Source organism: Micromesistius poutassou, assembly GCF_964030765.1.
Source record: "Micromesistius poutassou genome assembly, chromosome: 14".
NCBI classification, from domain to species: Eukaryota; Metazoa; Chordata; class Actinopteri; order Gadiformes; family Gadidae; genus Micromesistius; species Micromesistius poutassou.
Genome location: NC_140284.1, coordinates 3,970,224 through 3,984,550, shown reverse-complemented (window position 1 = coordinate 3,984,550; position 14,327 = coordinate 3,970,224). Strand labels below are relative to the sequence as shown.

The window sequence follows — 14,327 nt, the reverse complement described above, 5'->3', positions numbered from 1 at the left end:
ATGGGACCAAGGGACTGGGACTCAACCCCAACCCTTCCCTACCATTCCCGACCCAACACTCGCCCCAAAACACTTATGTAACAAGACTGCTTGTTACTTTGGCCAAGAGTCGTTAGTTGAAAAAAAAAACACAATGATAACAATACGTTTGCCAATGGATTCATTCAGCCTGAAAGAGCGAGGGAACGCTCGTGTAATTAAAAGCTAAGCCAACTTTCCCCTCAAACAAACACCCGTTCCAATAATATAAATGTAATTACAAGCCTGATAGTTTTACAAAGAGCTTTCATCTTAGACAATGTTTTGACTGAAGGCCGCAGCGAGACGTCCGTTTCCTCGGGTGCTAAACTCCTCAAGGAGCGCCAAACATAATTCTCTCAGACGTGCAGATGGATATGAAAGACGACAGCTCAGTGAGGCAGACTATCACCTGTTTTCCTCTCCCCGCCAAACGTCCCCGACTGAGCCGTGACAAAGTGGGGAAAAATGCTGTCGTGACGATGAAGACAAATGATGTCTTCACGAACGCTTGAGAGATTAATTTAATTGAGCCGTTTGTTCATTCCTGCTCTGAGAAAGTCAGAATCCAATTTTCTTTAATAACAACACACCCCGAGGATAAAAATGTCAGCTATGTGTTTGTAATTTCACGTCTTGTTACATTAAGAACCTGAGGAGCTAAAGCAATAAATATAAGTGTGAGACATAGAGGGAGAGGGGGAGAGAGAGATACAGAGAGAGAGAGAGAGACAGCGAGAGAGAGAAAGAAAGAGAGATACAGAGAGAGAGAGAGAGAGAGCGACAGAGAGAGAGTGTGAGAGAGAGAGAGAGAGAGAGAGAGAGAGAGAGAGAGAGAGAGAGAGAGAGAGACACACACACACACAGAGGGGGAGAGAGAGATACAGAGAACGACAGAGAGAGAGAGCGAGAGACGGTGACAGAGTCAGAGAGAAAGGGGGACCGATTCAAAGAGAAAGACAGAGAGACAGAGAGAGAAAAAGAGAGAGAGAAACGGGGGAGAAAGATTCAGAGACACATACAGAGAGAGAGAGAGAGAGAGAGAGAGAGAGAGAGAGAGAGAGGGAGAGCGAGCGGCGAGGGGGCGGTGTCCTGAGACTCACCAGGCCAGCGATGGGTGTGGACAGCCGGTTGACCCTCCTGATGATGCCGCTGTGGATCTTGTTGACCAGGCTGGCGGGCGGACGAAAAACACACAGGGAACAAGGCAGTGTCAGTGACGGGTCGGCTGGGATCAGGACCGGACCGGCGGGGAATGAGCCCGGCCGGTTGTGTGTGTGTGTGTGTGTGTGTGTGTGTGTGTGTGTGTGTTTACGACTGCCCCTAATGGCGGCCACCTGGCTTGGGTTTAGTTAAATGGCCGGGGCAGAGTGGCGAGGTAAACAAGCTGGGCCTCCACCCGTGCTGCTCAAACATACACTTTTCCTACCGAGACACCCCCCCCCCCTCACACACACACACACACACACACACACACACACACACACACAGCGAAAGTAACCCCCACACAACCATTTGTGTTGATGTCTTATTTTTAGAGACAGAGCAGATGAAGATAGATAGATGTGGGAAAATGTTTAATCTTTAATCATCTGCTCCCCCGGCATTTTATGGGAAGGAAGTCAATGTGTAACATTTGAACGACTCGCACTGCATGACAACCTTATGTGACAATAAAAAAAGAAACAATCTCGAATTTGCATCCCCCACACTCAGACACAGTTGCCACGTAGGGGGTCAAGTATGCAGTTAAGTGTTCAGTTCAGTGCCCTGTTGACTGATAACCTCTGAGATAGGAAGAGACAACTACTTTCCCACATCCGCCATCTTTAGCCTCTTTAAGTGTTCAGGAGTTATTTTTAGAAAGGTTTTAACGCCCACAAAAACAAACAGAAACCCCAGGGTGAGGAGATAGGCTTGTGTGTGCTGTTGTTTTTGTCAACAAGCAACGACCATGAATCAAATGCATAAGGGAGGAGGGCAGGATGTCTGCGACTGGTTGATTTGACTCTCTATTTACACACTGGTCAAACACAGGGAGTGTTGCTCTGCTATCACAGTGACTTAGACAGAGAGATAGAGAGAGAGAGTGAGAGAGAGAGAGACAGACAGAGAGACAGCGAGAGAGAGAGAGAGAGAGAGAGATAGACAGACAGACAGACAGACAGTCAGAGATAGACAGCGAGACAGAGAGAGAGTGATGCTTTTTTCTTCAGACTACCTCCCCCGCACATTTTGCCGCACAGCACTTGACACTTTAGACTATTGCATTTAATGGTGTGATGTATAATAATGTATAGTTTGAAGTCACATAGACACACATAGACATTTTTGCTGAATAAAGGTCAACAATGCATGAGGTATATACAATTATTATTGAGACAATTATGTTAACGGAGATGGGTGGAGTCATTCTATGGCCTAATCTGTGGTTTGACTCAATGATAATCAACCTGACCATGACCACATTGTCAAAATTTACAGCCTTACTAATTCACGGTGTTCAAAATTGTATGTTTTTTTACATTGTATTTTAGACATTTATATTGTTGTATTACATACATTTAAATGTTGTTCTATTAATACTTATTACTATGTTGTATCTTATTTTACTTCTGAGCTTTGGCAACATTAAATGTATGTGTTTTTCAAGGCCTTTGAATCAGAATCTGTCTGAGAGAGACAGACCGACAGAGACAGAGAGACAGACAGAGACAGACATGAGAGAGAAAGAGAGAGAGAGAGAGAAAGAGAGAGAGAGAGAGAGAGAGAGAGAGAGAGAGAAAAGCAGTTCTCACAGGAGTTGCTTGGAGAGGGGGTTCTGAGATTCTGCTTGGGTCTGAGTTAATTACAGACCTGTGCTGACTCATGCAACTTGCACTGTTGTGTCCATCCACCAGCACTGCATACATCGTCGCAAGCACACACGCACGCACGCACACGCACGACCGTACTGAGACACACACACGCACAGAATGACGCAAACGCAAACCAGCATGCTCATACACATCGTATGCATGCAAACACATACACACATAAGACACTGGCGCACACGCAGCCACCCACACAGTCACATTCTTGATCCTCTCTGTAACCGGGAAAAACCACAATTCAACCACAGGCAGAGAGAATGAATGAGAGAGAGTGGGAGAGAGTGAGAGAGCGAGAGAGAGAGAGAGAGAGAGAGAGAGAGAGAGAGAGAGAGAGAGAGAGAGAGAGAGAGAGAGAGACACACACACAGAGAGACAGAGTAACAGAGAGAGAGAGAGAGAGAGAGAGAGAGACACACACAGAGAGACAGAGTATCAGAGAGAGAGAGAGAGAGAGAGAGAGAGAGAGAGAGAGAGAGAGAGAGAGAGAGAGACACACACACACAGAGAGACAGTATCAGAGAGAGAGAGAGAGAGAGAGAGAGAGAGAGAGAGAGAGAGAGAGAGAGAGAACTAATGCATATTGTATAGTAGTGCAGATATGTGGTATTATGTAGTTGCTCTGTCCTATCACAATATTGCAATGGCCATCCAGCCCAATGTGAGGCTTCGCCTGGCTCTCCATGGCGGATGCATCGAGACTCATCTTCCCATTCAGTTTCTCACGCCTCCAGTTAAACCATCCAGCCATCGCCTGGCCCATCGCTATCCCTCCAATTATCGGACAGGCTGTGGAGCCCCTCTTCTCCCTCACTGTCACAGTCCAGACCAGATCAATAACAGAAGTGACTAGAAAGCTATAGTGTACACTATCAACTGTGTGGTGCAGCTTCAAAATAATGTTTCAAGTCGACAACATTAAGCAACTACCAAAACAAACAAACAAACAAACCCACACACGCATGCACACATAAACTGGCAACTCCAGGGGTGCGTCTGTTGCCCTGGGCGATATTAGAACAACAAGGGGCTTGCAGACCTACCGGAGAGCAGAGGGCCAGTGAATGAGCGGCCCTCTGAGAGAAGGACACCAGTAGAGAGAGAGCGAGAGAGAGGGGGCACATAGAGAGAGGGCACAAAAGGTGGAGGGTAGCGTTCTACAGAGGGAGGAATGGACTGATGGAGAGATGAAGACTGACAGACAGAGAGAGGGCAGAGGGAGAGATGCAGACTGACTGACAGACAGAGAGCGGGCAGAGGGAGAGATGCAGACTGACTGACAGACAGAGAGAGGGCAGAGGGAGAGATGCAGACTGACTGACAGACAGAGAGAGGGCAGAGGGAGAGATGCAGACTGACTGACAGACAGAGAGAGGGCAGAGGGAGAGATGCAGACTGACAGACAGAGAGAGGGCAGAGGGAGAGATGCAGACTGACTGACAGACAGAGAGAGGGCAGAGGGAGAGATGCAGACTGACTGACAGACAGAGAGAGAGAGGGCAGAGGTGCACGGTACTTACTCGCACAGTAGAACGCCGTTCTCCAGCGCAGATCTGAAGTCTTGGCTCCCAAATTGTTTCTCGGTGACCGCCTGAACGAAATACAAAACAGAACAGCAGCAGCGTGAGCGAATGAGAGCGACAGAGAGCCAGGGAGAGTTAAGCACGGGGTGTGAAGAGGGTGGGGGACTCGGGGTGGGGTGGGTGGGTGGGTCAGAGAAGAAAAGTAGGATGTTAAGAACAGTAGGAGAGGAAGCGGAGTGGAATTTCCTCCCGAGGTTCCTAACATGTGTCTCTCCAGGCACGAACGCCGGTTCCTCAGGTATTCCAGGGGGATTGTTAGGCACAGCTCCTCCACCCTCTCACCCTCTCACCCTCTCACCCGCCGCCCTCTCTCTCTCCTCGGGTCCACGCCGGCGCTGCACGCACTAGAGACCAGCCTCTGTTGGAGGAGCCGAGACTACTGCTGCTAAACTGAGCCAGCCCGGAGCCCCAAGCCGCAAGAGTGAGAGCATCTGGCGCTCTGGTGGGCAGACCCGACCAGCAGTGTTACAACCTCGCTGCTTTTCCCATGATCTCAAACAGCCACTTCAGGAACACCATTACGCAAACAAGACGCTGGCATGCGCACGCACGCGCACACACACACACACACACACACACACACACACACTTGTTTACACCCCGTTTTATTTTCCTCCTTAACAGAACACATAACAATGGGAGGCTTGTGGTAATAGCTGTGGACCACAAACGGCATTTCATGAAAGTGAGCCCCTCTGGTCAGGATTGAAAAACTAAATATGCCACAGTGAGGGATTGTGATTTTATTGTTTCCATGATGTAGAAAAAACACACACACATAGGCATGCAAGCACGCAAAAAAATATAAAGTTGGTGGTGTTGGTGGTGGTGATGGTGTTGGTGGTGGTGATGGTGCTGGCGGGGGTGATGGTGTTGGTGGTGTGGGGGTTGGGGGGTGGGTTGTGGGGGTAGTGGTGGTGGTGTGGGGGGTGGAGGTGGTGCCGGTGGTGGTGGTGGGTGGTGGTGGGTGGTGGCGGTCGTGGTGGTGTGGAGGGTGATAGTGGTGGTGGTGGTGGTGGATGGAGTTGAGATTCACGGTAGGTTCTTTAACAAAGGTGTGAAATGGTTAAAGGAAGTGAAACTCATGGTAATCACCACTCCCTTAACAGCGCTTCCTGCTTCTCCGTGCCGTCAGGTTTCCTCTGCCTGCACCATAACCTGCATCCCCACCTTAGGCAAAGCGGCCTGCATGATTAACGACAATAGGAAGAAGAAAAAACTATATGCGTTTGCGGTCATATTTTTGTTACACAATGACATGGCGCACAATTGCTTTCAACTGCAGATGCGCCCATGGTCGACGTGACAAAGGGCAACTTTGTGTAACTAGCTACCTTCGGATCACGTCGAGATTACGGCTCCTATGACTCACACATCCTAAAGTGAATCATAACCTCTGCACCTTTATTTAATCATTTTTCGATCGTGGTCATCGTGTTATTAATAGCCTCTGCGAGCAGTGTGCCTCTTTGTCAGTGCCGAGTGTATCGTCTGTGTTATAAATATCACAGTATGACTATGGAAACCATGACCACCGAGTGCATAGAAACCTGGAGGCAGAAAATAAACATTGCATTCAAGGTACATGCTTTGTAGGGAGACAAAAAAATATAGTCTCTCTGTGTGTCGCTCCATCTCTCTTTCTCTCAGAAACACTCGCGCACACACGCGCACGGAGAACCAGTCAAACAGGTCAGCGCAAAAACAAATTGATCAGTTCGGCTTGCGTTTTTTTTTGTCTGCTCTCCTTTCATGTTTTATCCCGGGCGCACAGCGGTGTAAATGCCTAAATAAAGGGGGTGGGACCCGGTCAAATTGACGTGAAGGAACGCATGACATGTCATTACTTCAAAAACAAACTCTTGTTCCACCCATGAAACACACCCAGGGAAACCTGCCTGGAATAAAGGATCAAGTCCCATGCTTTGCATTCCGAGGGAATTAAATGACAATGTATTAGGTGATTCAGATGCATTTTTTAAATGGTTGGTTAGTCCACACTGAATACCACGTTGTAAGCAAATAAAAGGCCTGTGATATGATCGTTGCTTTGTAACTTTGTAAAGGCAGCTCGATTGTCTGATATTTTAGTCACTGACAATCTCCCATGTGACCTCTGGGCATTGTAAGGAAATGTTTGTTTCGCTTACGAAATAGAGCAAGTGTAAATAGAGAAAGAGTCTTGGCCTTCCTTCACCCTCATTGACGAAATGATAATCAAGTGGCAGGCACTAAAAACAGACATGCACAGACACATAATAGCACATACACACACATAGAAGTGGACACATACACACCAACACACACACACGCACAATCAGAGAGAGATACAGAGAGACAGTGTGAGATACAGAGAGAGGGAGAAAGAGAGACACACACACACACACACACAGTAAGAGAGAGACAGAGAAAGAAAGTGCTCTGATAGATTGATCTTCTGCGGTGTGCCCGTTGCCATATGAAATCCTGACCCCTACTGTTCTGTCACATTATATACTTTCCTGAGTACACATAAACCAACCGAAGCTGTTACACGTTGCGCTCAGTCCCTGGAAAACATCCTTGGAAAACTTAATAAAATCCAATCCTAAATCAAATTTACAACCTTTGTGTGACCAGCCTTTCAGCTTAATGCTTTAAGTTACAAGTAAGGCGTGACCGTTGTGTTTTACAGTAGGTATTAACGGTATATCCTTCGTTATAAACTAGGAATGAACTTGTGGCTCATTTGTGCCGAAAGAAGGTCTGAAAATATCCTGCAATGCAAGTGATTAGAGTGTTTCAAACTACTCTCCCACTGGCACTGCCCTCATTCCCCCTGGCACGGGAGAAAGACTGGTCTCTCTCTCTCTGGATATATATATATATATATATATATATATATATATATATATATATATATATATATATATATATATATGTATACCCCTCTCTCTCACTCTATCTGTATAGCTCTCTCCCTCTCGCTGTGTATAGTATACTTCACACACACTATCTCTCTCTCTCTCATTGTCATTAGAAGTATTAATTCTCTGTCGATCAAGCCTCACCTTGCCCTCCCCTTTCCCCTGTTAAACCTGCCATGTCAGATTACCTCTCTCTCTCTCTCTCTCTCGCTCATAATCTGCTACAACCACCAACACCGCCCTGCTCCGACCTGCACGCCAGACATGGGACCTGGCCTGGAGGTGGCTGGGTGGAGAGGGGGAAGGTGGTGGAGGGGTGGAGCTTCAGACAGGCAAAAGAAAGGCAGGAAAACAGCCCCCGGTGTGACAGGACCTACCCCCGCCCTCTGGAGAATGTGTCAGGGACTTCCTGGTGGCTGGAGGTGTGGAGGGAGACGCCGCGGGAACCAACCCCGGGATGACCTTCGTCACGTCGCCATCCTCAATCGTATCTGATTCAAAGCTTTATGGAAGTCTGGAGAATACATGTCGTATCTACCTGAATCTATCTGTGACCCTTTTAATGACTTGAACATACGAGCGAGAGAGAGAGAGAGAGAGAGAGAGCGAGAGCGAGAGAGAGAGCGAGAGAGAGAGAGAGAGAGAGAGGGGGATGCTAGAGAGGCTGGGTGGGGGGGGGGGGGTTGCCAGACCCAGTGGTGGACGTGGGGTGGGGACGGGGGCTCCCCCCTGACTGCATCCATTGTGTATTCACGCAGGGAAAATGAGGTAGCCCTGCGTGCCAGGTTTGTTTGGACGTGGGGAATGCATCGCATCACTAATTGTCCCCTTGTAATGCTTCCTCTCCTTTCTGCATGGAGCACTGGTTGCTGGAACCAACCCCCATCCTCCAACTGGTCCCCCAACTGGTCCAGATGGTAGGTCATTTGGGTAAAATTCGACCAGTGAGACACACACAGCACGAAGCCAGACACACAGTACTTAACTGTGTGTGTGTGTGTGTGTGTGTGTGTGTGTGTGTGTGTGTGTGGTGTTGGTAGCTCCCATGGTGCGAGGGTCTGCTTCACATGGGTGCGTCTGAATGCATGCGTCGCAGCTGACTGGTCGTCGATCGCTAGTCAAAACAGTCAACAACAAACACAATGCAGCCGGTGGTGTGACGTGATTGGTCTTCGGTAGGTGGCGAGGGCCAATCACGGAACGTCCCTTCGCGGGCGAGAGCGCGAGGACGAATGAACGAATGAAAACAAACAAAGAATTGGTGAAAAAGGAAAGTTGTTTGTGATTTATTCGCACAACAAAGTGTGGAGAACCTGCATGGGAATGTGTTCACAACTATTCGAGGAACAATCATCCACAAACAGATTAAACAGATTAGATAAGAACATTAAAAGTAAGATTGTTATTTTTATTATTCTATTCCACAATAAACATATAAATCAAGAATGTTATTACCTCTTTTATTCTCTAATCCAAGGTTTATAGAATCATATAAAGTCGATTACCCGCGTCAGCTTTTCACAAAAGGGAAAGCTGGCCAATGTGACCCAGTAAAGTTACAGCTCATGCCCTCATTGTTTCAGGACTTTGAAACGAATCCTAGCATGCTGACCAGTCGCCATAACGCTCAAACGGCAATGAAACAACTGTTGTTTCAGCAGGAATTCAAAGCATTCCGTCTAAGCCCTTCCTTGAGTATCGCCCCCGCCCAATATATCTGTTTAGTGCGCACCAATTAAACTTCAACCACAGGTGCGTGAAAATATTTCACTTCTCAAAGTGTCTACAGACCACCCATACGCACATCTTTCCCTCAAATTTCAAAAATGAAGTCGCGCCCACGACAACTTGTAAGTGTTTGTCACAACGACCTCTAGCAAAGCCCTATAGCCTTCCCCATTCAATCGACAAGGAGCCTCATTAGTGGACAAGGGCCCTGTGGTAGTATGTGCTGCTGACCTGACAACCAACTGACCGGCCAGCCAGCCAGCCAGCCAACAGACCGACCACCAGCAAGCCAGCACTGAGTGGAAGGTTCTGGACAACCGGACTATGGTTCACAGTCATGGAGTTTAACGCAGGAATGTGTCCATGTGACGGACTCCAGACTGTTTAGTGTCGTTTATTCTTTTGAACACCTTAAGCTACACACACACACGCACACACACACACACACACACACACACACACACACACACACACACACACACACACACACACACACACACACACACACACACACACACACACACACACACACACACACACACACACACACACACACACACACACACACACACACACACAGGCCTGTGGGTGAAGTGTGTGCAGGCCTGGCAGCCGGGTTAATCATTCAGGGATTCAATGGCAGACCCCACGGCCATCCTGACACGCTGCCTTTGAAGAGAAAGTGCTGCTACCGCCGCCCCAGAAGCCAGTATTGTATTATAAGTGTTGAAATAAGCGACCTTCTGTACTTCGACACCAACCCTGCGTCTACACACTTGTCTAGACATTTACATAGGGGCTTTCTGTGAAGTAAACGCCCAGAATTCATACCAATACCCGGTAATCTCATTTCCACTCCCAACACATTGTAGGGCAATGATCCTCGTTTATATGACTACAATCAAATGCAATAACATGTTGATGACAGGGTTTTCAAAAGAGGGCTCTGCAGCTAACTATCTATTACACCAGTTAATCTAATCTAAACATTTAAAATCAACCAGCCACAAGAGGGGACGCATCGGGACAACAGAGGGATCAACACTTAGCCATTAATGATACATGTAATCACTTTGATGTTCTCTTATTGCCAAAGCTTACTCATAGGTACTTCAAGGTCATTTTATTTGATTAGATTTTCTTGTGAGTTCATTTATTAATCTTCAATATCCTGCACAGATGCTTTATGCATATTCAAATGATTATAATAGAACATGTTATTGTCATTATATGAATGAATACTTTACAATTACTCAATACTATCAAAACTGATGTTGAATGTCCCCCTGGCTATTTCACTCAACCTTAACCAAACCCCGACTCCTGCTGTGTACCCCCCGATTCCCCCATCCTTCTGACGTAGACGAAACCCCAACCGCGTTTGCGAGCCAAGCCACCACAATGGAGCAGTGTGTGAGACGCTGATGTCACATCCAAAGCATTCAGATTCACCCCCTCACAAAATAAGATCAATATTGGTTCAGTTAGAGCCGTCACACCAATGCCCCTCGCTGGGGGGGGGGGGGGGGGGGGGATAATTCACAAGGAGGAGGGGAGAGAGAGAGAGAGAGAGAGAGAGAGAGAGAGAGAGAGAGAGAGAGAGAGAGAGAGAGAGAGAGAGAGAGAGAGAGAGAGAGAGTTTGACTGCTAAGGAGGTTTAAAAGAAAGTTACGATAATTTTGCAATTTCGTGGTAAATGAAAACATGCCCCAGGACCCATCTGATCTGTTAAGGAACATGAACATGACAGACGCTCCTCAACGTAATAAATGGGATAAGCCTTCATCAATATGTAACAACTCATCTACTTTGTCATTACAGCTGAACGCCTGCACTTGGAGCTTTGTCAATAGCCTGAAATTGTTGACATTGTTAGAAAACAGGTCCAGGCAAGACAGCCAGTGATAAAATAACAGTAAGGAGAACGGATACCTTTAAAGGAGTTGAAGCATATACACAGAAACAGAGATAGACCAAAGAGTACAATCACATTGGAATACATTGATTCAATGAATAAAACGTAGGCAAATAATAACAAATATACTATAACTATTAAAAGTTCAACAATGTATTGAGAAAATGCAATTTCGCATGATGTCAAATTGTAACTAAGTATGCAGTACCTTCATAACAGAGGTCACACACGTTTTTGAAATAGCCATGTACACTGCTGGACTAGGTATTAAGAACAAACCCTTTAAGAAGTGTGTGTGTGTGTGTGTGTGTGTGTGTGTGTGTGTGTGTGTGTGTGTGTGTGTGTGTGTGTGTGTGGGAAGGGGGGGTGATAAATAAGGGTGTGCAGGTCTTACCTCAACCCATCTCTGCGCCTCCAAGTAAGCCTCCTCACAGCTGACCGCAGACTGCTCGCGCCACTCCATCACTGAAGCCTCTTGGAGCCAACAGACGCCAAACGCTAGAGTTGAGGGTGCCAATCCAATCGATCAACCGATGCTCATTGGCACAACCGTACGGGCTACACCAACCAGAGCAGAGGAAGACAGTATGTGACCCCCGAATCAGGCTGATAACTTAATCCGAAGTTCCGAACATTGACATTTAGACAACATAGTTGACAATGTTAATTATTAATGTAAATGTAGTCTGCAATGTAAATGTTGTCTCGGCCAATCGGCCGAGACAACGAACCGGTACGACAGACTGCGGTCTGGTGGCCTACCTGCGTGATGGTCGCTCCGACGCACCTTTACTCTGAATCCCGTTAAGGTATACGCCACCTTTCTGCTGTCAAAAGTTTTCTTTAGAGGCTCACGGTTTAACGTAGGTAGAGAACAACAAATAAAGACATATACGACGACTATAGACTCGATACACGAGGAGGCGGTGAAGTAAGCTTTCCTGGGAGTAACACTATACAACTTAAATTCTCTCTCTTCTGAAAACTTTATTGAGGGAGGGCTTTCTTGACACGCCATCTAGTGGACACATAATGTATTACTGTTACAGGCCATTATTTAAAATTAGCAGCCTTCAATGAAGAATAAATGGGCTAGTCATGATGAGGGAGTATTCACTTGTATTTTCATGTGAAGTGATTGAAATATCTGTATGCTTTTGGCTATTTGTTTTACTGTTAATTTTTTTTAATCAAATCTAAATGAATAAGAAATATATATTGCATATATGCCTATATTACAGCTATGTATTTTTGTAATACAAAGGCATAATATATTTATTGACATGAACATTATATATTAAAACATTATTTGTATTAATATATTCTTATATTTGGGCAAATAAAATGCAAATTGGAAAATGTTCCAAGTGATATAAATTTAAATGAACTTGCTCCAGCTACAGTCAGTAGTAATCACTATGCCTAGCAGCATTGTAAACCCTTTCTTTCAGCTTGACATGGAAAAGAGCAGTAGGTCAGAGCTCTGACATCTGTAGCTGGCAATAAGTTAAGAAGTGAAAAGCAGGAATGCAGTAGTCTGTTGTGGTTGCCTTCTTGGTATTCTACACAGGATAGTCAAAAGCCCCGCTTCACTCCAAACCAGACATTCCTGCTGGCCCCCCCCCCGGTCCCCCCAGGTTAAGGAAAACCTACATAAATCCCTGTTCTTAGGTACGATAACGTCCCTCTACCATGGCTATCTGTTTCTCATTTCTAGCGTTGGCTTCTCTCCGTCAGACTCAGGAGAGGAGCCACAGAGGTCATGTGAGCAGTACCAGAGGCTTTCAGTCCTCTCCGGCTCCAGACAGGGGCTTTGCTTGGGGGCTCACAGGCTGCCGAGGAGCCCCTGAGCAACCATGGCCTCAGCATAGAGGGGATTAGACCCCCTCCGTTAAGCCCCGCACCGGCAGCCTTGCGAGCTTATGGAGAGCCTGAAAAGAATGACCTACGGGGAAAACCATCAGATTTGAGATTATATTTCATAAATATTACAAAATAATGGCCGTGCTCATGGAAAATATGACAACGAAGGGTTCCTCTGGATGTAGATGTCAATGTCCACTACCGGGTTACAGTTTGAGCCTGAGAATTTGATGATATTAAGATATTTTGAGTGGATGGAGTGGAAGGCAATAGTAGTCAGCAAATTGTTGTATAGACTGATGTCCAAGCAGTGGTAAAAATGTATTTTTTTTTATTCATAGAAGTAGAACAGACCATCTGGAATCACAAATACATTGTTCAGAAACTAAAAGATTTCGGTCCGATAGTAACTACAGCACCACCTAGTGGCAAGATACTATTCCTGTCTGGACAGGGCAAATCATTTTCTTGGATGTAAACATTATGGCTGATCCAAACAATTGACTAGCCATTAAAATCAGGTCTAAAAGTACTCATAAGTGCTCATTAAGAACGACAACCAAACCCTACATGGAGGCTTGAACCACCAGTCACGGTGAGGGGGCCGTGGTCCATTCTAAAATGTGGGGGCCCCTTGTTGTTGACTCATGAGACAAATCCCAACCTCACGAGTCCACTTCCTTTTCCTCTATTTGTTGTGAAACTGAAACATGAATATCTGGACCTCACAAGACAACCGTTGTTGCCCTACCTATTCATCTCATCACAGTGCTAGGAAGTCACGTTCAGAGTTGCAATATATCGCAGATTTCTAAAAGCCGTCTATCATTTGCCTTTATTCAGATGGATTATAAATAGGGGTCTTTGTAAGTTGCCATACATGTTTAGTTAATGCAATAGATGGGATATATTAGACGTACATCAACATAAGATGAAATGAGATTAAAAAAAATAAGTTCTGTGGCATTACAGCGTTAATAACATTTTAATAGTTAATGCATAATCTCTGTACATTTACAAACTTTAAATTACACGAGTCTGCTCACCAAACTACAGCCATGACAAGATTGCGTGATTTGTTTTGTCATTGTTGCTTTTTTTTCCAGTGCTGTCTTTTCTGTGGGCTCTCTGGAGAAAAAGTTGGACCCATGGCACCTAATAAAACACGACCCTCCTCCAAAGACACGACGATTCCAGAGGGCGGTCCTAGTGACACTGCATCCCCTGAAGTTTAAAATGTTAGACGGCAATGATTCAGTGGCACCGCTATGCCGAGATTACTCTCTTGTTGGCGTACACTGGCCGCTCTCAAGTGACCATCAACGTAAAAACATGAATAAACATCACATAACGTCCAGTGTGCGTCTGGTTCCCCTGTTGGGGGGGGGGGGGGGCACTGACATCGTCGGACCAGGGAATGGATATTTGCGTTTATGTGTGTGTG

At 46.1% G+C, this 14,327-nt stretch overlaps 1 protein-coding gene across 10 annotated transcripts in view; it reads right to left on the bottom strand.

Annotated features, from left to right (window-relative positions):
* Positions 1-11,824, bottom strand: part of lmo7a (LIM domain 7a) — a 57,105-nt gene extending 45,281 nt beyond the window's left edge. For 4 of the 10 annotated variants that reach the window (XM_084478516.1, XM_084478518.1, XM_084478521.1 and 1 more), the window contains exons 1-4: positions 11,783-11,814; positions 11,415-11,578; positions 4,409-4,479; positions 1,122-1,191 (exon numbers count right to left, since the gene is read on the bottom strand). In XM_084478516.1, coding sequence (XP_084334642.1) covers positions 1,122-1,191; positions 4,409-4,479; positions 11,415-11,483 — 210 coding nt within the window. In that variant the 5' untranslated portion in view covers positions 11,484-11,578; positions 11,783-11,814. Of the gene's footprint in view, positions 1-1,121; positions 1,192-4,408; positions 4,480-11,414; positions 11,579-11,782 lie in introns of all 10 variants that reach the window. The other 6 variants (XM_084478517.1, XM_084478524.1, XM_084478525.1 and 3 more) reach the window with 4 other exon arrangements.
* Between the last annotated feature and the right edge of the window lie 2,503 nt (positions 11,825-14,327).